This window comes from Parus major, chromosome 18, assembly GCF_001522545.3.
Source record: "Parus major isolate Abel chromosome 18, Parus_major1.1, whole genome shotgun sequence".
In the NCBI taxonomy this organism is placed as follows: Eukaryota; Metazoa; Chordata; class Aves; order Passeriformes; family Paridae; genus Parus; species Parus major.
Window position 1 is genome coordinate 2,864,313 of NC_031786.1, and position 20,581 is coordinate 2,884,893.

The 20,581-nt window shown below is 40.3% G+C and overlaps 1 protein-coding gene across 7 annotated transcripts in view; it reads right to left on the minus strand.

Moving 5' to 3' along the window:
• The window catches only part of CEP112 (centrosomal protein 112), a 155,513-nt gene extending 137,851 nt beyond the window's left edge, over positions 1–17,662 (minus strand). For 5 of the 7 annotated variants that reach the window (XM_015645755.1, XM_033518638.1, XM_033518640.1 and 2 more), the window contains exons 1-6: positions 17,621–17,662; positions 16,814–16,934; positions 15,694–15,884; positions 14,857–15,002; positions 9,510–9,600; positions 7,215–7,289 (exon numbers count right to left, since the gene is read on the minus strand). In XM_015645755.1, coding sequence (XP_015501241.1) covers positions 7,215–7,289; positions 9,510–9,600; positions 14,857–15,002; positions 15,694–15,884; positions 16,814–16,913 — 603 coding nt within the window. In that variant the 5' untranslated portion in view covers positions 16,914–16,934; positions 17,621–17,662. Of the gene's footprint in view, positions 1–7,214; positions 7,290–9,509; positions 9,601–14,856; positions 15,003–15,693; positions 15,885–16,813; positions 16,935–17,253; positions 17,317–17,336; positions 17,465–17,620 lie in introns of those variants that run through there. The other 2 variants (XM_033518636.1, XM_033518637.1) reach the window with 2 other exon arrangements.
• Positions 17,663–20,581: the final 2,919 nt, after the last annotated feature.

Consider the following 20,581-nt stretch of genomic DNA (forward strand, 5'->3'; position numbering starts at 1 on the left):
ACTTTATTGGCTAAATTCTCATTGAAATCAGTGTAAAGCCACAATACATTTACAGACTATATTGACTAAAATCTGGTGCTTTTGAAAAATTACAGTTGGGTGTGTTGAAACTAGAGCCACACATGTAAGTTATAGAGACAAAACATAAGGAAATAATTCATTAATATGGCAACATAATTAAAACAGTTCTCTTAATCACTGTTTTTAAGAACTGGATACAAAGCATTGTTCCCAACCCACTTCCTCTATCAGACAGTTCTATCTTTCTCATTTTCTCAGACGATGAGGGCTCAAACATCACATCACAGAGAAAGCAGAATGCCCAAAAAAAGCTTTCAAGGGTATAATCTTGTAAAATGTGGCAGTGAGATTTGGAATATAAATGAGATGGCAATACACATTAAAAAAAGGAAAATGTTGTAGGATTAGGTTGATCTACGTAGCATGGCAAATATATCAAATGCTTGCACTTTCTGCAGTAGTATGAAATAAATTTGTGTGTTGAATTTATCAGTGGAAAAGAGGCTTAATCCCTCTGAAATTTCAATTTGATACAGTGTTATTCATTTCCTGTCCCAAAAGGTGATGTAGGATTTCTGTGTGGTGTTGAGTTGTCATATCTCACCCAGAAGTCATTGCACATACTCATATTTAACACATACATTCAATTTCAATGAATGGCATTATCCAAGTTTTTAATACAGAAGCAGAAAGCATCAGGAAACCAATAATTTAACAATAACCTAATTATTGTCAGGGAGTTTACTAAAACAGACTAAACTTTCTTTCACACAAAGTACCCTGTGCTGCCATCCACGGGCAGCCACCAGGGAATGAAGGAATCCTGGGGGCACCCAGTGCCACAAAAATGAGGAATTTTGGACACAGAAGAGATTGTGAGGAGAGGAATACAGGAGAGGGCTCAGCCTGGAGCACCAACCACAGGAAATCCAGTGGAGGGGAAGGAAAAGCAAATCAATAGAGAAGGAAATAAAAGGTATAGAAATTCCAAACTTGAAACATTTTGGAGGATTTTCTTTGTCCTACACATTTGTACCTGCAACAGGATTTTCTACTTCCATTTTAGTGCTATTATGTTCCTCCTCCCACCTCAGTTTGGCCACTTCCCCATCCAGCCCACACTCCTCATCACCCCCAGGGCTGAAGGTGTTTGCCAGAAGCTCAAGGTACTCCCCAGTTTGGCATCACTGGGAGCACTGGAAGCCTTCACCAGTACCTGGTGGAATCTGGAGAAGGCTGCAGAGCCACATTTCAAAAGCTTAATGATTCCCCAAAGCCCTGTCTCTCGTGCAGAACCACCCTTTACTTTGGCTCTTTTTAAAGCTAAAAATTGTTGTAAATATTTACAATTAATTAAAATCCTTTGTCTGCCCATGACATTCAGCTGTTTGCATCCTTCACTTCAAAACCAATCTGAAAAGCTTAGGTACATCCTACTTGTTTATGGGAAAGAAGGAAAACGTTTCTCTAATACTTTGTAGGGCCCAAGTCTTGCATTTTTTGATTTTGTAACAGCAGCCATATGTGCTTTGAAGTTAAATGTTCCCACTTTGTTACTTGTTGTGGATTATATCCACTTAAACTGATCTGTAAACATTTAATGCCTCAACATTCATTTTTTTCATGCCGGTCTTCTGCGAAACTTCTTGTTCTCCAAATTAGACCACATTAAAGAGGGAATATCACAATAAAGAATGCCCCAAAAAAGAAAAAAAAAGGTCTGTATTTATGAGAAACATGCAAATTTAAAAATAATAAGCAAAAGGTCAAAGACAAGCCAAAATGCATATGTATGAAACTGAATGACTGCCATGAGAAGAGCAGTAAATCACATGCTTTTTTAAGAGTATGAACCAAATAAATGTCATCATGAAAGACATCTTTATTTGAACTAGAACTGAACTCTAATTTGTAAATACCACTTCTTAACAGAAATGGTATTTTGAATGTCTTTGTAGAAAAGATTTTGGATTCTCCTGTTCTATTAGGCAGTCTGACAAGTAATCATGTTTCAATTTGTGTGGAGTGCAATGGTCACCTCCTCCTAAACCAGAGCTGTGAAGGTGTTGGGTGATCAGATCCCCATGAAGAAATCCCCATCACCTAACAGAGATAATCTACTACATTAAAATATGTATTTTTTCTTAAATTGAAAAAAAAGTATTGCAGAAACATACATAAAAATAAAATTCTGAGACCGCATTTCAGGGAAATGAGCAATAATCTGTAACTTCAGTATTTTTAATTTCTATTTATTTTAACAACACTTAAGTCATCAAAGTGAAATATTTATGTGTTATACAATTTTAAAGCTATCAGCGAGTGAAGCACTGACAAAAGTTAAAATGCTTTCCCCCAAAAGCAAGGACAGTGCAGGGAAAGCACAATTTTGAGTTTTAACTACCTCCACAAGTCCCATCCTCATCAATTATATTCCATCCCTCGGGTTGAAAATACTGTCCAGGCTTTCTGTCTGTGCTCTATATCCCAGTCCAGAAACTCCCACCAAAGCTTTGCTCTTTTGCTCAGTAAATACCACAACAATGACAACACTGAAGTCACGGTTCCAAACGACCCCTCCAAAGTCACGTTCCGCTCTTTGGAAGATGTTTATCCAGGGATGGTTATCTCCAATAATGCCCAACTGCAGCCTGTGTCAGTCCACTCACAGAATATTGTAAATATTAAGATTCAGAGAACAAAACCCCCACACTTGCATCTGCAGGCTCATTGTACATTCCCCCCTAAGCTTCATCAAAGACAAAACGGGATTGTTTTCAAAACAAGGATGACAAAAACACACATGAAAGAGTTAAGAACACTTAAGACTTTGAAATGGTAAACAACTAAACTGAACCTTGCCCTAAATTCTTACTTTAATCTACCAAACCCAGCCAGCCAGCATGTTCCCTACAGAAATAACTGCTGAGTAGCTTCAGGAAATTTGAGTAAGGACATTCTTATCTAACATCATAATTTGTAGGGAAGTTCACTTTAATGCTGCTGCTGCAGTCTTAGTGGAAGGACATTAAAGCACATGAAGGCTGTTTGTCAGCATGGAAGTTGAATTTATTTTTTGAAGTCACAACACCACTTGGAGTTCACTGTGGGAAAGTTTTTCCAGCACTGCTGCCCTCCAAGGCCACAACATATACAGTAGGTATGTTTATAGTAAGCAGCCAGACTGAGAAACCAAACAAAAGATAATCAAATGGCTTGTGCAAAAATGGTTGAGCTTAACTAGACTGGAAAGACACAGGCAGATGTGAGCCAAGCACACAGAGCAGGCACAGCATCCACTGCTGCTGCAGCCTCCCAGGAATTCCCAACGCTCCATCCATTTAACCCTGTGTTATAACACTTTTCTCCAAGGAAGGAGAACAGAACACAGCCACCAACCACTGAATTTCTTTGGTCTCAGCCTTCTCAAACTTTTACTAGGCAGTAACATTTCCCAGGACAAATTCTTCTGGGCAAGACTGAGCGTCCAGTCCGTCCCACATCACTTGTGGTAAAAGCTAAAGAGTTAATTCTTGTCCTGGCTGAATTCCAGTGATGAAAAATTGTCTTCTCCCTGATTAAAAAGCCCTTTGCTGTTTCCCCAGGGTACAATCTCTTTGTGTGCTTTCTACCTAAAATGATGTGCTGAATTTCTCGGGATGTTTGAAAGAAATGCTTTGTCACACCTAAAATTGGCTACAATTTGGTGACAAATGAATCTGCATCACAGGCATCATGAAAGACAGAGTGAGAGGCAGGTAAGGCAAGAATTTGCAGGCATTTAATTCACTGCTGTTCCTTTACGTAACTTTAATTTTTTTATCCAAAAATTATGTTTGCTGACAATCTAAACAGCCCAGCTAAAGAGAAAAAAAGAAAAGGGAAAAAAATGCAGTTTAATTCCATTATCCAATGAGGTTCTTTTCCAGACACTACACATATCTTCCACAATATTAAATTATTTTTGAGACATAAACAGGAGATGGTCACCTTCCCCTCAGTTATGAAGTGCACTAAAGCTGCAACAATAAGCAGAAATTTATTGACAACTGTTGATGAAATAAGACCACAGAATCACAGAAAAGTCTGGCCTGGAAGGGACCTTAAAGTTCTGATTCCCCTAGCCCAAATTACTTTTATTATATTCTAAGATGGCTGAAGAATGACAAAGAAAGTTCAAAGTACCAACATGACCAAAGATTACTGGTATTTATTTGCCTCAGCTTCTGGCTCTGAAACTTTTCCCCTCAAACAGCCACACAAAAGGATTTCTGCTTTTCTGCATTGCAAATGCAGCTTCAAGGCATGAACACCTGACAAAGGACAGTCCCCACATCAGTTTAGATAAGAGACAATACAGGCTGAGAAAAACACATTTTATAATGTATGTAAAACAAGTGTAAATTAGTATTCCATGTATGAAAGGCAAATTTATCACAATCAAAACTCAACTTTTTTTTCAAACATTTACTTATGCCTGATTAGAATCTAAAGAACTTGAATAATAAAATGTTTGATAGGGATAATCAGGAATGCTGCAAGGAAAAGAGGAAAATTCTCTTATTACTCACAAAAAAGTAACAATATCAGCAAAGTAACACAACAGATTTACTTCTCCTGTAGAAAATGTTATTATTAAGAATATCTGAAGTCTTCAGATTAGACTGTTAAGCTTTGACCTCTCAGCTTAGTAAAGAAATCATAAAAGCATTTCCCAAAACTTTTCACAGTATTTTTAAGAATAATATTAATAAAAAAAATAATCTCAATCACTGATGTCAGTACATCATGAAAACTGAAAATACATCCAGAATGAGACCTTAAAAATACAAAGCTTTGAAGAAGAGGAAATTTAGAATATATTAAAGAAGCAGGAGGCTGAAAGATGACAGTGAAATTAAATTAACAATTTATAACTGGTCACTTCAATGCCCACAAGCCCAAGCTGGAGCAGTGGAGGCTCAGCAGCCCCTCACAGCTGGAAGACACCAGGATTGTCCCACCAATGTCTGCACCCAGCTGGGTATTGGCAGACTCTTAGATAAAAGCATGGCCTCCATATAAACTTGCCTGAAATACTCACAGCTTCCTAAAATTCCAGATTCTTACCCAGAAAAATCCTCATACAAAGATTGGTATAACCAGAAAAACCCAAGGAAAGTTTAAAAAGCTTTTCAAGACAACAGCTCTTCAGCCCAGGCAGCAAAAAGTGAAAACCATTCTGTATCTCCTTTCCTATCTACCCCCACTACTGAAGTATTTTTTTGGGTCAAGGGTCTTCTGTATCTGAGGTGGGATCATAGTAAATTAAACAATTTGAAGCTGGGAGTAGCAATTAAAGGCCAACAAGATGCTCCCATAGCAATTTAAATGGTTGCAAATAACAGCAGCCACATCTGACACTCAAACCTTACAGATTCCAATGGGCTGCCATCATTTAGTGGGATTTTTTTATTTTTAGCAATGACATATTCTTTTAGTGTGACACTCCACTTAAAACTTCCTGACCCTTTCAGAACCCACTGGAGGCCGTGATCCACAGCAGGGAAACGCTGTTCAGCACAACCCCTCACAGACCTCTCTTTTACAACCTCCAATCCTCTTTGTCAGGTAACTCCCAACAAGTCTTATCAGGCAATCAAAGTCTCTCATGAGCGACTTCTTTAATTACCATCCCTGGAGAGGAGACTTGAAAAACTGATTTATGTGCCACGGTAGCCAATTTGTTATCCAAGGGAGCTCCCGTATCAGCAGAGGATCATCACAGTTTAATAACCAGCCATTATCAACACAACATGATTGCAAACTGGAATTTCAATTAGGAAAAGAAATAAAATACAAATAAAATGACAGAGATAAGAGATAAGCAGGCAGGCAGATCGACACTGATATAAAAATGGAGGATATAAAGAGATCCTTTGTCAGCATCAGTTGGTGTAATTTGTAAAATGGCCATGAGCAAGTTTTCCCCCTTAGAGAAGCTTTAAAAGCTCAAGGTATTACAGCTTCATATCATCCAATGGATAAATACAGCCCAAATATCCAAAATCTGCAAGTGATGGCACCTTTGTTTCAGGCACCTGTACAATGCTGACACTTTCACCCATGTCCACCCTCAGCTTGGAAAAGGGAAGAGAAACACCAAGGACAGAAAACCATTCATATTCTCTGTTATCATTTCTGATTGCACTGAAGAGAACTTGGACATCCATGAAAAACCTGGAGTGTAATAGGCCAGATTTTTAAATGCTGTCATATCCCTCTGGACTGACAATAGTGTAGAAAGAATAAAGATCATTTGGCAGCTGATTCAAATGACAACATGAAAATACGTGACTATGTTTGAAAAAACAAGGCTGAGCTATTTTGTTAAACTTGCTCTCATCACTTCTAACTTTGGTTGCAACTCTGTGAGCTTTCAACCTGTGAGAATAAGCACAAAAGGAGGAAGAAAAGAAAGAAGAAATCTCCCTGTTAAAATCAAAGTGATCTTAATAAAACTAAATTGCTATAAGGTTATTAATCCTAATGAAATAGGTTAAAGAATTGGTGGTACAAATGAAAGGGTTACAAAAAAGACAAAACAACACAATAGAAAAAATACATTAAAATACAGCTACAGAGAAGAGGTACTTCATAGTCACCTTAGAATTATCATGGAGTAATACCACAGAAAATACAACCAAAGGGAATGAAGTCTTATAAGACTGACAAATTTGAATTATTAAAAGGGAAAGAAAGAGATGAACATACAGAAAAGCCTCCTTTCAAAAGGAGGGCCACTGAACAAAAAAAAAACTGAGTTGTATTAATGGCTTGCAAATTCTGTATTGGTTAAAAAAATAAACACAGAAACTCTTATTCATTTATACAAGTATAAGTAAAAAATAATGCTACAGAGTCATCAAGAATTAGTCTGAATTTCTACCAGAGTAAGACTTGGTTTTGACCAGCAGCCATTATTTTGCCTGATTTATGAGTAACCATATTAAAGGTGTGAAGATTATTATTACATAAAATTTAACATTTTCTTTTCATACATTCATAAATAACCTTTCCAAGCCCAAGCAAGTCATTTCTAAAAGACTGATTCCTACATGAAGTTTTGCTGGCTAAGCTCAGAAAGGAAACTACACTACTGAGAAGTGCTCACTGCAAGTTAATAAATAAATAAAGTACTCAGTTTATTTTACCCCAAGATTCCAACTATTGAGTCGTGCTTCGAGGTCATCATCATCCAATGAAAAGTTTCTTTTCTGCTGATCATCCTAGAACACAAAAAAAGTCAAAAAATATCAGAATTGCTAGCAGATGCATAATTCAAAATCAAACTTCTCACTGTCCTAGCCATAGCTACACTGAGCTTCCTAATAGTGTCACAATACTTCTGACAGCTTTCACCTAAACAGCTCAGTTTCCAGAAGATACTGGGCTGAGAAAGCAGTTCAGAGGATAAATTAGCCTGGCCCTCCACTTTAATGTTCTTCTTTATTTATTACCAAAGCAATGGTCTCCTTTACAGAGGGTGACTTTATTAAAAAACCCAAAATACTCCATATTCAGGCATCAATTCATCTCCACAGTATCTGTTCTGGGGATAAGCCAAAATTCAGAGATCACCTGATCAGCCTCCTATTAAAAAACTGATTTAAAAATGAAAGGAAACCTCAGCAAAGCAGGGATGGTTATCAAAGCAGAGGACAGAGCAGCTGCTGCCCAGCTCCAGGGTATTCCTGATTTCCAGCACCCAGCCAGGCTGTAGTTATTTCTGCTCCAAAAAGAATTATCCCTCAGAAGGGAAGTTTTTCCTGTGGGATAACAGTAACTACCAACATTTAATGTATCTAATGGGGAAAGCTGGTAGAGAACATTTTCCTTGGCTGAGGTATTTAGAAAATCAACATTTAAGCCTGAATGATTTTGTCTCATTAAGTGAGGTTTGTGTATGGACCTTCTTTAAATCTCATTTGTCACCAGCAGCCAGTGACCAGAGCTTGGGCTGCTGTTAATTCACACTTGGTTAAGGCAGCTCTTAATGTTTCTTAAAAGTCTCCCTGCTCCTCTACCTGGGCCTGAGTGATGGCAGAACATCTGTGCATCCCTCCCTGACAATGGAACAAGGTATTGTTCATTCCAGCCAGCCAAACATTATCAAACTGACAAAGCAAGAGAGGATTATTTCACTTAAAGGCCCTTTTAAAGCTGTAATCACAGGAGAATCCAGTATATGGAGCTGAAGAACACTGAAGTGCAGTGATTTGTCTAACACTGACCTGGAAGCTGCAGCAGAGCCAGCAATAACAAAAAAAAATAAATCTTAAAAATAAACAAATCAAAGCAGCAAAACTCCCCCACAAAACTTTAAAGCCTCAAATCCAGGTTTCAACTGAAGAATATAATTTTTTTTTTTACAATAACTCTTCCACAAGGAGTACTTCCTGAAGTAAAAATAAACAGGAAACCAATAAGGAGAAATGTAGTAAAGCCAGCATGTGGTTTTATTTTTAATTATGGCATTTCTGTATTTAAATTCCATTTGTATACATACAATCAACACACACATAAATCCATTCACAGCAATCAGAGCCTAGAGCACAGACACTGATTTTTGCCCACTGAGCACCTGTAACCTGCCCTGATAAACCATCCCCTTGCTAATCCTCTATTCCAGATGCACAGCAGAACACAAATTTCCTCAGAAAAGAGCTTCCAGCTTATCCTATTTGCACTTCATGTCCTCATAAATTCTCAACTGTGCCCAGCTGCAATCTTTCTAAACTATTCATCTGATGGAATCAAAAATGAAGCGTGGGCAGAGCTGGAGGAACAAACAGGAAATTCAGTGTTCACGGAGGGGTGAGGGCTGTTCTAGGTGTGGTGAAGGACACTGCAAAGCCACAGAACACATTTTGGAAGGTAAACAGCACATTTCTTGGTATCATACATTTGTCAGGAGTAACTGTCAGTGCAAAGCTTGCAATTAAATAAAAAACATCATTGAATATTTTGGACTCAAAGGGTTTCAGACAAAGCCTGTTCAATGCCCTTTCATCAGTCAAAATGCTCGTTGGGGAAAGTCTGATGAAACAAACTGTCCAAAATTCACTCTTTCAGAGGTCAACCCTTACTGAACAGAGCCAGAGGCATCTCTGCAGCTTTCTTTAATCTGTTATTGCAAAATACAAGATGATGTCAATGCAGGCACATTGCCAAGCCTGGGGAAAACAATGCAGCAGACACTGAAAACACAACACTAAACAGAGGTCAAGCATTAAGATGAACTGAGAGCATCCTACAAGAAATTCTTTTCCCCTACACTGCAGAGGACAGATTTTGATGAGCTTTAGTCCTCCCTATCACTCCCTCCCAAATGTCTGCACCTTTACAGGGATCATGACCCACACAGCAGGAAATAACAGCTTTACAGGGATATATAAAAGCATCTCAGGGAAAGCAAAGCTTTAGGACAAAAAGGAGAAGCATCTTACAGACAGTGACGTGCCTAGGTCATCTTCATCTGTCCGGTGAGGAGAAAGCAGACAACAGGACACTGCTGGTGGCTTCTCACTGAATCTTTCCCTGTTATTAATGACAAGAGGAAGCAGAAAAATTCATTTTCAGCAACTTGTGCACACAAAGGATGTTAATCACAGAATAGAATCGGCTAAAATATACACAACAAAATAACTGTCAAGATGGAAAGATTAAAAAAAGGAGAAAAAAGAGAAAAAAGCCATAAGTGTTCCATTAAAAAAACACCACCATAAAACCCCACACCAAAAAACCCACTAGAAATATTGTGTGAGTGTCAGTACTTTAAAAAGTATTCTTTGCTTTTCTTTTACTACATGACCCAACATCTCCCAAAGGATTTTAGGATAAATTCAAGCTAAGGAGAGGGCTGATCTAAGAGAACATTTTGAAACAAAATGGCTAAGAGTATGAAACAACTTAAGATGGAGTCCAGTGACTCAGAGAAGAAAGAGGAATTAAGGGGGTGGTTGGTTGCACCATAGGGGAGACTTTTATGAGCAAAAAAATAGGTTAGAACAAGGTAAATGGTCCTATAACACACAAAGGGCAAGAACAACACACACAGCTCTGTACAAGGGCAGTGGCTTGAAAGGCTAAGGTGGAGAGGAACAAGTCACAAAGATTATCTTGGTTTCATTTCATTTCTGTTTTATGGACTAAAGTGGGATTTATGGGGGATGGTAAAGAAATGCCCACAAGACAGTACACAAGCACAGCAGGACCAAGTGCTCTGTCCAGCACAGGGATTTTCTGGAAAAGCTATTGTTGTAAATAAAACACTTGAACAAAGGGAACTGCAGATCAGAAGATAGGTGAAGAGAATTGTCACTGATGCACCTGGTCACAGGCATTTCTCAGCCACAGAACAGGGGGAAAAAGAACAAAATAGAGTAAAAGTTATAAGCATTTGTGAGATGGAATGATACAGCAAAAGATCCAAAACAGTAGTGAAATACCTTTCAGCACATCCTCCACAGGTATTAAGGTAATTAAAAACTCCTGTTGGTCCCTTCACCTTCCTATGACTGGCCATTTAATATTAAAATCAAATCAGAGCATCCAATACCTCCCATCCTTTCCATCTGGCAGCAAATGAGATGGCTGCTATGCCAAAAAGACACTGAGATGAATGAAGTGTTTATGAACAGAACAACAACTGTTGGATGTACAATATAAACCAGTCACTTCTAGGAAGACAAACACAAAGTTTTCACCAAGCACAGGGCCCCAGCTTTCATCAGAACAGCAGGGAACAGAGAAATACAACAACTGGGAGCTTACCTTCCCTTCCAGCACCAATAAATCCATATAAACAACATGTATGGATGCACAATAACAATTACAAAGCAGTAAATAGTTTAGATAAGCAAAGTCTTAGGGGTAAAAAAGATCAAAAGGAATATGATAACACAATGACTGCCTCTTGCATTTCTTACTAAGATTTCATTTGACACAAAATTACCTTTAATTAAAGGGAGATAAATCTTTGCCTGTGAGTAAATCTGCCCTTTTATCAGATTTCCTTTCTGAGCAATACTCAGGTTACCTAACAATGCAATAAAGTTCCAATTGTTCAAAATGAAAGAAAACAGAATTCATGCCCTCGTCATTCAGAGATTCAGGAATATCAACAAATACACAAGCCAACCCAAGCTACCTGTAATATTTTCCATTTGACCAAAGGGAGGACAAAAGTCTAGATGCATTCTTAGTTTTGTATCTGATCTTTTGAAGAAGAACTGAAAAGGAAGCTCCTTTACTTGATAGTACAAACAGAATTTGAAAATATTTTTAAGGATGAACACAATTTTGCTCATATCAAGTGTGTACCACCTGTCCACTCCCTTTTCCAGCCTCCTGCTAATACGAGTCAGGTCCAAAAAGCACAAGATTAAATCTTTTTCCTCCCACTGCAGGTGAGTGAAGGATGATCAGAGTTTTGACATCATCCTGTGACCTCCTGCTCCATCCCAAGCAGGGAGTGGGCACAGGAGGAGGCAGAAACTTGCCGCTAATAAATGAGATTAGTAAATATTCCTCCTAGGAGCAAAGTGAGGCAAACTCACTGATTCCTCCTGGTCCAGAATGACTACACTAACCTTTAACAATGTTTTCAGGCACACTCTATAAACACAGAGTAGAATTTTCCTGCAGGGTCAGAAAGCCCAGGTTTCTGTCCAAACCAATCTAAACATTTCTCAAACCAAACTTCTCACATTTCAAAATTAAGCTGCACCTTTCCAGCCCCAGCTGGTTGGATTTATTCACCCACACCCCAATCTGCAAGTAAGGTTTGTCTACCTAAGGTTTTTATGCAGGCAGAAAAACAACTTCATATAGAAAAGTCAAAATTGTCCAACACAGAATTATCTGCATTGCAAGATAAAAATCACTATGAAAAGAATTTCTCTTTGGGTCTTTGAAAGGAGAGAATCTTGAGATAAAGAACATCAAGTAGTTACTCAAACATGTCTCACTGACATTATCTATTTTGCCCTGAGAATATGTTGTAGGAACTGAGTCATGTCTAGAATGCAAAATTTTCATCCAACTGCACAAATTCCATGCCCATGGATTCAGTTTTCCCAGTGCACATTCAGAGGAGAGAGACAAATACAGTGGAACTCGGTCACCATCTGCTGGCTCTACCTACAAAATGCACATCCAGAAATATTTAATATATTACATTGTCACCTGCACTGATTGCTCATCCAAAACTGTAAATACAAACAGGATCTATATGTTGGATATAGGTAGTATCTTAACATGGTCACATTTAAGTACATATTAAATATGTAAATATTTTGTGTTTTTCAAAACAAAACAGCTGAAATATTTACCTTCAGTATTTTTCTGCAAAATTTTCAAGGAAATTAAGTTTCTTATTGCTGTGAAGATTAATTAATGTAACCTACAGAACTATCAACATTTTCCAACACAAATTCAGATTTCCTTAGACACAGCCCCACTCTTGGTTCAATCATTCACTGGCAGAGCTGTGCCTGTACATCTGATTTCTAATTCCCAGAGTCCTTTAAACCAGTAACATTATTCAATTACATTTACTTGCTTCTCCTGGCATGCAATAATTTGCAGTCCAGGGAATAATTTGCAATGCAGGTCTCCAGAGAACTCATCAGAGTCTTGGGAACCACACTGATCACCAATGTAGGCATTACTTCATTCCCTCAGGATAAAAGGGGAAAAGTGAAATAAACCTTCACTACACCAAAAATGACTTTGGGAACTTTGCCAGGCCAAGCTGAATCTTAGGTTCAGACACTGAGTGGGAAAAGACATCAAATTCCCAATATTCTACTATGAACCAGGTAGCAAAAGAGAAAAACTATGGGAAAGAAGGGAGGGAATAGGTGGAAGTGCACCTCAAGTGGGGACCAGCCCCACCGGGATGAAGAGGGAGGAACATGTAAATCCCACCCCAGCTGACAGTACAAGTCAGGAATTCAGAGTAATAAGGTGTATTTTTATACCACAAATATGGCCTTGTAGAGATATCAGTGTGCTTAATTTGGCCTAAAAGGGGAGAGTTGTGCTGGTATTTTATTGCTGCTAACACCCAGAGTGATACTTTGACTTGATGTTGCTCCCAGGGGCTGACACAATCTGGTCACACCCAGGCCAGGTATCCTGACAATAACAAAAATTCATCCAATGTCTCAAAAAACATTTGTAAAACATGATGTACTCCTTGCATTCATAATGTCAAATCTATTTTTTTTTCTTTTAATTCAGGGTATCTGGACAGCTCCTCCCAACAATTCTCTGTAACACCAAGCCCAAAGCAGTAATATCATAACTCATCTGGAAATTCTCCATTCTCTGCCTCTGGTTCTTAAACCACAAGTCTGTTATCAAAACCACAAGTTCTTAACAGAGCACAAGTGCAAGCAACCAGAAGAGCCCCTAATCCTCAAAAAAGGAGGTAAAGAGACCTCAGACATAAGAGTAACTTCTTAAATGATTGTTAGAATTACACACAGTTAATGGATACAGAAGAGTTGCATGATACTCAATATTAATGTGATTTAACTTGCAAGTGTCCATCTGTCACTTGTCCAAATCACTGCTGAAAAACTAAAAACATGACTGAAAAATGAGGATAAACAGCATAAAATTGTGTGCCTACAAGAGAACAGCTAATGGTGGCCATGTATGAAAGATGTAAGCGAAGACATTAAAAAAGCATTGGAATTCTGAAACTAAACTTAAAAATGTACTTCTAACACAATGAAACAAAACCAGAAGCAGAGCAAACACTCACTTCTTGTATAGCACCTACTGAGCTTTGACTAATATTCACTCCATGTCTAACAGTGCTTCCTTCACCAAGGATTTCAGAAAGGTTAAGCAATAACTTATGTTGATGTTAAAATGGGCAAACAAGTGGAAATTCCATCCATGACTGAAATGCAGACACATAAAGAAAAAAAAGATCTTGATAATCAGTGCAAAGTTGCACTAAGTAAGAAAATCCAGAAAGCAAATACTTAAGAATGGTAGATTAAACTAGAATTTACCTAAGATTCTCACAAATTAGGACAGAACAGAGCTGAAGTTTTCCAAGTATCTAAATGACCAGCTTGTCACTCCTTCAATACTGCAGGGACATCTTTCTAAGCCAACAGGAAAACGAGCCTTAATAATATGACACATTTCACCCCTTTTTCCCTGCTGTAAACAGCTCTGTTCTCAGCTGCCTGGGACCCAGGATGAGGTTTAAGCTCACTGGCTGCTGCAAATCAAAAACCTAAATCTTGCTCAGTAAAACCTGCGTATCTGCAAGGAGCCACTATTCTGTTTCTTCTAAAAAACCTGTGAGCAACAATCATAGAACAACCCCTAAATCTACCATCTGTATGCTTGTTTATATCTCTAATTTATTAGGGGAAAAGCCATTAAAAACTATTTGATAAAACAGCTGCTTTCACCATTGAGGCCTTAGACTACAGATGTAGCCTTTGACTTTCCACATTAAGTGTCTGGAACTGAAAGGAGGAGGAGGACAAGAGGAAGGAAAAGGGGATAGAGGGATGGGACATGGAAGAAGATGTAAAGAAGTCAGAGAAGAAGACATAATGGAGAAAAGTAAGAACAGAGCAGTCTGGAAGTTCTCATTACATTGAAGCTGTTCCCAGAGTTTCTGTATATAAAGCACAAACACTGATGGTGAGTCCATGAGGGAGTGCAATAAACTCATACAAACAGAGACATCCAGAGCCTACACCTATTAAATAAATAAATACAAATCAAACATTGCTGAAACAAAGACAGAAACCTTACCCATGTGCAGGTGTTGCTGAAGATGAGCCCTCCACAGAGGATATGTTACTGTCATGGTTTCCCAGCTCTCCCACCACCCACTCAGGTAAGCAGTCAGCGCTGCTGTTCCGAAATCTTGGTGAAATTGGTTCATCAAAATAAACAGACTAGAATGAGAACAAGTGCAAAATCAACATGAGAAGATATATACACATTCTTTACACCCTTGATGTCATTTCTTGCAGTAGAAACACTCCTTTTCCAGTGAAGTCAGAGAGGTGTGCAAATGCCACCTTCCCAGCCCATGGGAATCCACAGCAACAGTGTACATATTTTCCAATATTTCTTACAGGGTGGGTAATTGTAGCAAAAACTGGCATTGTTATATCACTGAAGCTGATGCCAAGGGTTGACACAGCATATTCAGCTCCTCAGAAAACAAACTGGAACTTTAACAATGTCTGTGTGAATTCTATAGTCTTCTCAGCCTACTGAAGTTACCACTTTCAAGAGCAATTTTCCTTTCACAAGAGATATCTACTGATTAGGACAAAAGAAAGCCTCCAGGGCCTTTCATTACGTTTTTCAAAAGAACTAGAAAAAGATTACTTTTCTGTTCCTTCAAACACCTATTTTCATTAGCCTTCTAACCAGAATTTTGAAAATACAGGTCACAAAAAGTTTTTCCCATTGGAAGGTTTTCTGAGCATCAGTTACAAGAAATGCCTTTATTTATCCCAGGCAGTTTTCCACTCAATCCATTCAGAACCATTTGCCACATTTGTGTCAAATCTAAGATGGAAAAGCAATTCCAGGATACATTTTAGCAAGTTTGTCTCATAAAGAAATGCCACTCACCATGTAGGCAGGCAAAGTTCTCAGCATTCCCTCCTCTGGTTTTTGGCTGAAGGGACCATCCAGAACTCCTCTCTGCAGCATGTGGAGCAACAGTTTTGCATACAAGTTTCGATTCTCCCTTCCCACTATTCCTATGCCTGTTCCTGAGGGTTTGCAGAGTTTTTTAATCCATAGTGAGCATCTTTTTCTGTCTGCAAATATAGATATACGTGGTCACTATACATTTTCAGAGCAAATCAAACACATGAAGAAAAGAGAAGTTATCACTGGTCACCAATTTTGTAGGTTTCTCCCTTCTACACCAAAGTTTAAAACAAAACAAACTCCCAAATGACCAAAGCAAATAAAAGAAATGGTTAAATACTTAGAATTAAAGTAAGTCTTTAACAATGGTTCAAATTTACATATTTCACAAGCATTTTCTATAAATTCAAGTTTACCAGAAGTTTACATCATTTTTGGAAACAGCATGGAATTGGAAACACCAGGAATTCTGCACTCACTGCAAGAGCTGCCATAAACTACAACTTACAGCTTGCATGAGCATGCATGAGCTTTAAATACACAATAAATCCTCATCCATTTTAAAAAAATAAATCTCTATTTACACAAGCTTTGCTACCAGACAAGGAAATTATTCATTTGGTTAAATGTTTACACATAAAGCTCTTAATTTGTAGGGTTTGTGCATTTAATAATAACCAGCTTGTTGTAAAAATTAGACTTATACAACACCATTTATTAATCGATCTTCCTATTATTACACATTGATCTTCCTATTATTACATGTTCCTGAACAAATGTTAACAACTTTATAATTAAAAATAAAAATTGCTATCTCAAAAACAATGCCCTTTACAAGCTTTTAGTTTCCACTGAACTAGGTTTTTAAAGGTAGATGTTAATGTATTTATGAAAAAGCACGTTTACATCATGAAAACAAGACAGAAAACATCCAACTTTAGAAGTTGTGCAAACCTCCCCATCAAAAGTGTACCTTGTAATGTCAGAGATGAAGTGCCTGGCTAAATTAAGTGATACAACTACACATAATAACTGCCAGTGCCTAGGACTTTGTTATTAGCTATTAGTGTTTAAATGCGCATTTTACCATATGTACCTGAACTATGCTGCAGGTTAAGCACATAGGGCTTCATAGCCACAACAAAGCGATCGAATTCCGCATCCAAGCTTTCCTTTATTTCGTCTTCACTGCTCATTTTGAAAGCACACAAAGTAACCTGCAAAATTAATGACATTGATGTAGAAAAGGTCAAATACTACATTGATGTAGAAAAGGTCAAATACTGTCTCTCTTCATCTCAGGCCACACAAAGATGTGCTTAGAAGAATACAGGAAGTGAACCTACATGTATTGTTATGGTCAAATAAACACGAAACTAAGACAGATTCTTTGTAAATAACAGGCAGGCAGTGTAATCTACAAGAACGTGCTTGTTTAGCTTTGAAACTGAATAGCCAACCGCACAATAAATATATTCATTACACCCAATTTGTATAAAACACCTCAAGGCGTTTGTGTGATACCGCATTCCTAACCTGGTATTCCTTGTAATCAGAGGAGCTTCTTTTAAGAAGAGGGGGAAGAAAGGAGGGAAAACAGCAAGAAGAGCGATAGTTACAAGTAACAGGAGCAAAGATGCTGTCAGCACTGTTTTGAAGGAAGCATCAGCACACAGAGCAGCGCTCTTGGCTCCCGTGCCGTTCACTCCCCAGCAGAGCGGGGACCTTTCCTGGCACGTTCCAGCAATGAACGCGTTCCTTTGCCAGCGGAACCGCACGGCCCGGGCCCGCCCCAGGGCCCTTCCCTGCGGCCAGCCCGGGCCGTGCCCCGGCCCGGGGCGCACACGGGTGTCCCCGGGAGCCCTCCCTGCCCGGCCGGGCCCCGCGGGCCCTGCCCCGTTACCTCGGGGGGCCGCGGGTCGCGGTCGCGGCGGGGGAAGGCGGCGGCGGCGGCCGAACGTTCAAACCGGCCCCGCTCCCGGCGGCCCCGGCCCGCGCGTTTCCGTTTCCGCGGTGACCGGGCCCGGCCCGGCCCGGGCGGCCTCAGGCGGGGCATGGGGACCCCGAGCACAGCCCGCGGGGGTGGGACCGGGGTGGGCTGGGGAGTTCTTCGTCCCCAGGAACGGGGAAAGCTTTGGGGACTGAGGAGTGCGAGGAAGGTGCTGGTGGGGCACAGCGGGAACGCAGTCACAGCTCTCGGGGGCACTGCGCTCTTCCCTCTGGTGACCGGGGACAGGAACCAGGGCACGGCTAGAGCTGTGCCAGGGGAAGTTTAGGCTAGATTTTAGGAAAAGGTTCTTCCTCCAGAGCGTGCTGAGCACTGAGCATGATACCCCAGGCACGGCCCCGAGGCTGCCGGAGCTCCAGGAGCGTTTGGACACGGCTGCCAGGGATGCGCAGGGTGGGATTGTTGGGCTGTCTGTGCAGGGACAGGGGTTGGACTCGATGATCTTTCCAGCTCAGGATATTCTGTGATTCCTGCCCGAAGTGATGACTGTCACCACAGCCCAGCAGTGCTGTCACCCCAATTCACCGAGCTCAGTGCTCTCCCCCAATTCACCCCCTTTGTGGATGCACTCAGACACGCACGGGAAACGCCTCCCCAGCACAGCCTCGGGGAGCTCCGAGGGAGAAACGGGAGATGCCAAGTCCTGCACCTGGGTTTGGCCGATCCCCAGCACAAACACGGGCTGGGTGAGAAGGGCTGGAGCAGTCCTGGGGGAAGGATTCAGCTGTTGGTGGGAGAGGAGCCCAGCGTGGCCCGGCCGTGCGCCCTGCGCTGAGCCCGGCGTGGGCAGCACGAGAGGGAGGTTCTGGCCCTCTGGCCCTCAGCTGAGACCCCTGGGACAGAGCTGTTCCTTCAAACACCGATTTGAAGGGCAGAGCTGCCCCAGCCCTGGGCCCAGCACAGCCAGGACCTGGAGCTGCTGCACAGAGCCCACAGGAGGCCGTGGAGATGCTCCAAGGGCTGGAGCCCCTCTGGAGCCAGGCTGGGAGAGCTGGGAGTGTTCACCTGGAGAAGAAGAGGCTCTGGAGACACCTCAGAGCCCCTTCCAGAACACAAAAGGAACCCAGGAGAGCAGGAGAGGGACTGGGGACAAGGGCTTGAAGGGACAGGACACAGGGAATGGCTTCCACTGCCAGAGGGCAGGGGTAGGTGGGATACTGGGCAGGAATTGTTCCCTGGCAGGGTGGGCAGACCCTGGCACTGCTAAAAATCCCAAATTTCAAATAGTTGGCATTTGATATATACTGGAGCACGGCATACTTTTCAGCTCTGTTAAATCCATGGTAGATCAGAATAAAGCTGCTGTGTTTCTGCATGTTTCCTTCAGATTTGAATGTATCTTTGTCATACTCGTCACAAAGTACTTTGAAAAACTGAATTTGCTGGAATATGATCAAAAAGAACACGAGGCCAAGCAAAATCAATGATTGGAACCACTACTCCAGGAGAAATTTCCTGAGGGAATAAATCCAGTTTCTGGGTCTGCTTCCCAAGGCAGAGCAGGGTGGCCGGAGAGGTTGGAGCCTACCTGAAGTGATTTGACAATTGCACAACTTCTGTCCGAAAAAAACAGAAAGAAAAATAAAATATTGAAGAAGTGACTGGGGTCTTGTCTCCATCCAAAGCTGCAGCCTGGACGTGAGGAGCACTGATGTGCCCTGACCCTCCTGAGGAAATCACTGTAGACACATACAGAGCACAAAGATATCCCAACCAGAATACAGAACAAATTCCCAATTTGAATTGTAAAAATACAGTCATTTAAGTAAAACATATTCTATACTTTTTTTTTTCACCACATTTTACCATGTTCTCTTATCTCTTTAACTGTCTCGGCAGGTTGCCACAAGTAACATGAACACAGCTTAAGGCATTTTTTCAAACATCTCAAAAATACAGAAAAAAAATAAAAAAGAAGGCAGGTTTCACTGCCTCATACCAGCTTCTGGAACACTTTGAGTTGCAAGACGTTATTTTTCAGCCCTTCTGAGCAAATCTTTCATGTCTGGAAAGTTGTGATTCACAAACACCTCACTACTTCAAAGAGTTAACAGGTCACAGATATTTTTTCCTCCCTCTTCTTGCTTCAGGAGAGTAGATAATAAATTCAGCATGTGAACATTGACTCCTAAGGGTGATCCTTTCAAGTATTCCAGTGCTTCACATCCAGCGAGGAAGCAGGGCCAGCCGATTTGTTCAGTCATTATTCTGCTGCATGGGTAAGTAGAACTGGGAACATTTCCTTGGAAAAACCTCAGTTTTCCTGGGGCAGCTGTTTTTGTGCAAAACACAAATTATTTCAGGGGCAAGCAGCATTTGGGTGGCAGTGAATGCTAAGCTTACTTACGCCAACTTCACAGGGTTTGCTGTGAAACACAAGTTAATATTAAACCGTGTTTGGTATCTCAGCAACTGTCCTGAACATCCTGATCCCAGAGATGGATCCACACCACATTTAGATTGGATTTCCAAATTAATTGGCTCCTGCCAGCTGAGCTATGGAGGTGTTAGGAGTTATAGGTGTCTTGGCCTGCAGACATCATTTGAGGATCTCACCTAAACGTGTTTAGAACCAAAATATGACACATGATGCACCAACAAAATACCCATTTCTGTTGCCTGCATAAATTTGTCTGCCTCTGCATTAGAAAATTAAATTGTTGCTGAGTACAAAGTGCTAAATACTTAATAATAGCTGCCTCAATCTCTCCTTAAAAATAGGAAGCATAAGGATGAATTATATCAGTCATACTATTAAAATATTCATATGCAGCCTTACAAAAATAATATAAATATATATATAATTAGAATATGTTCATAGTTCTTTAATGGAAGCTCTACCATCTTACAAGTAGC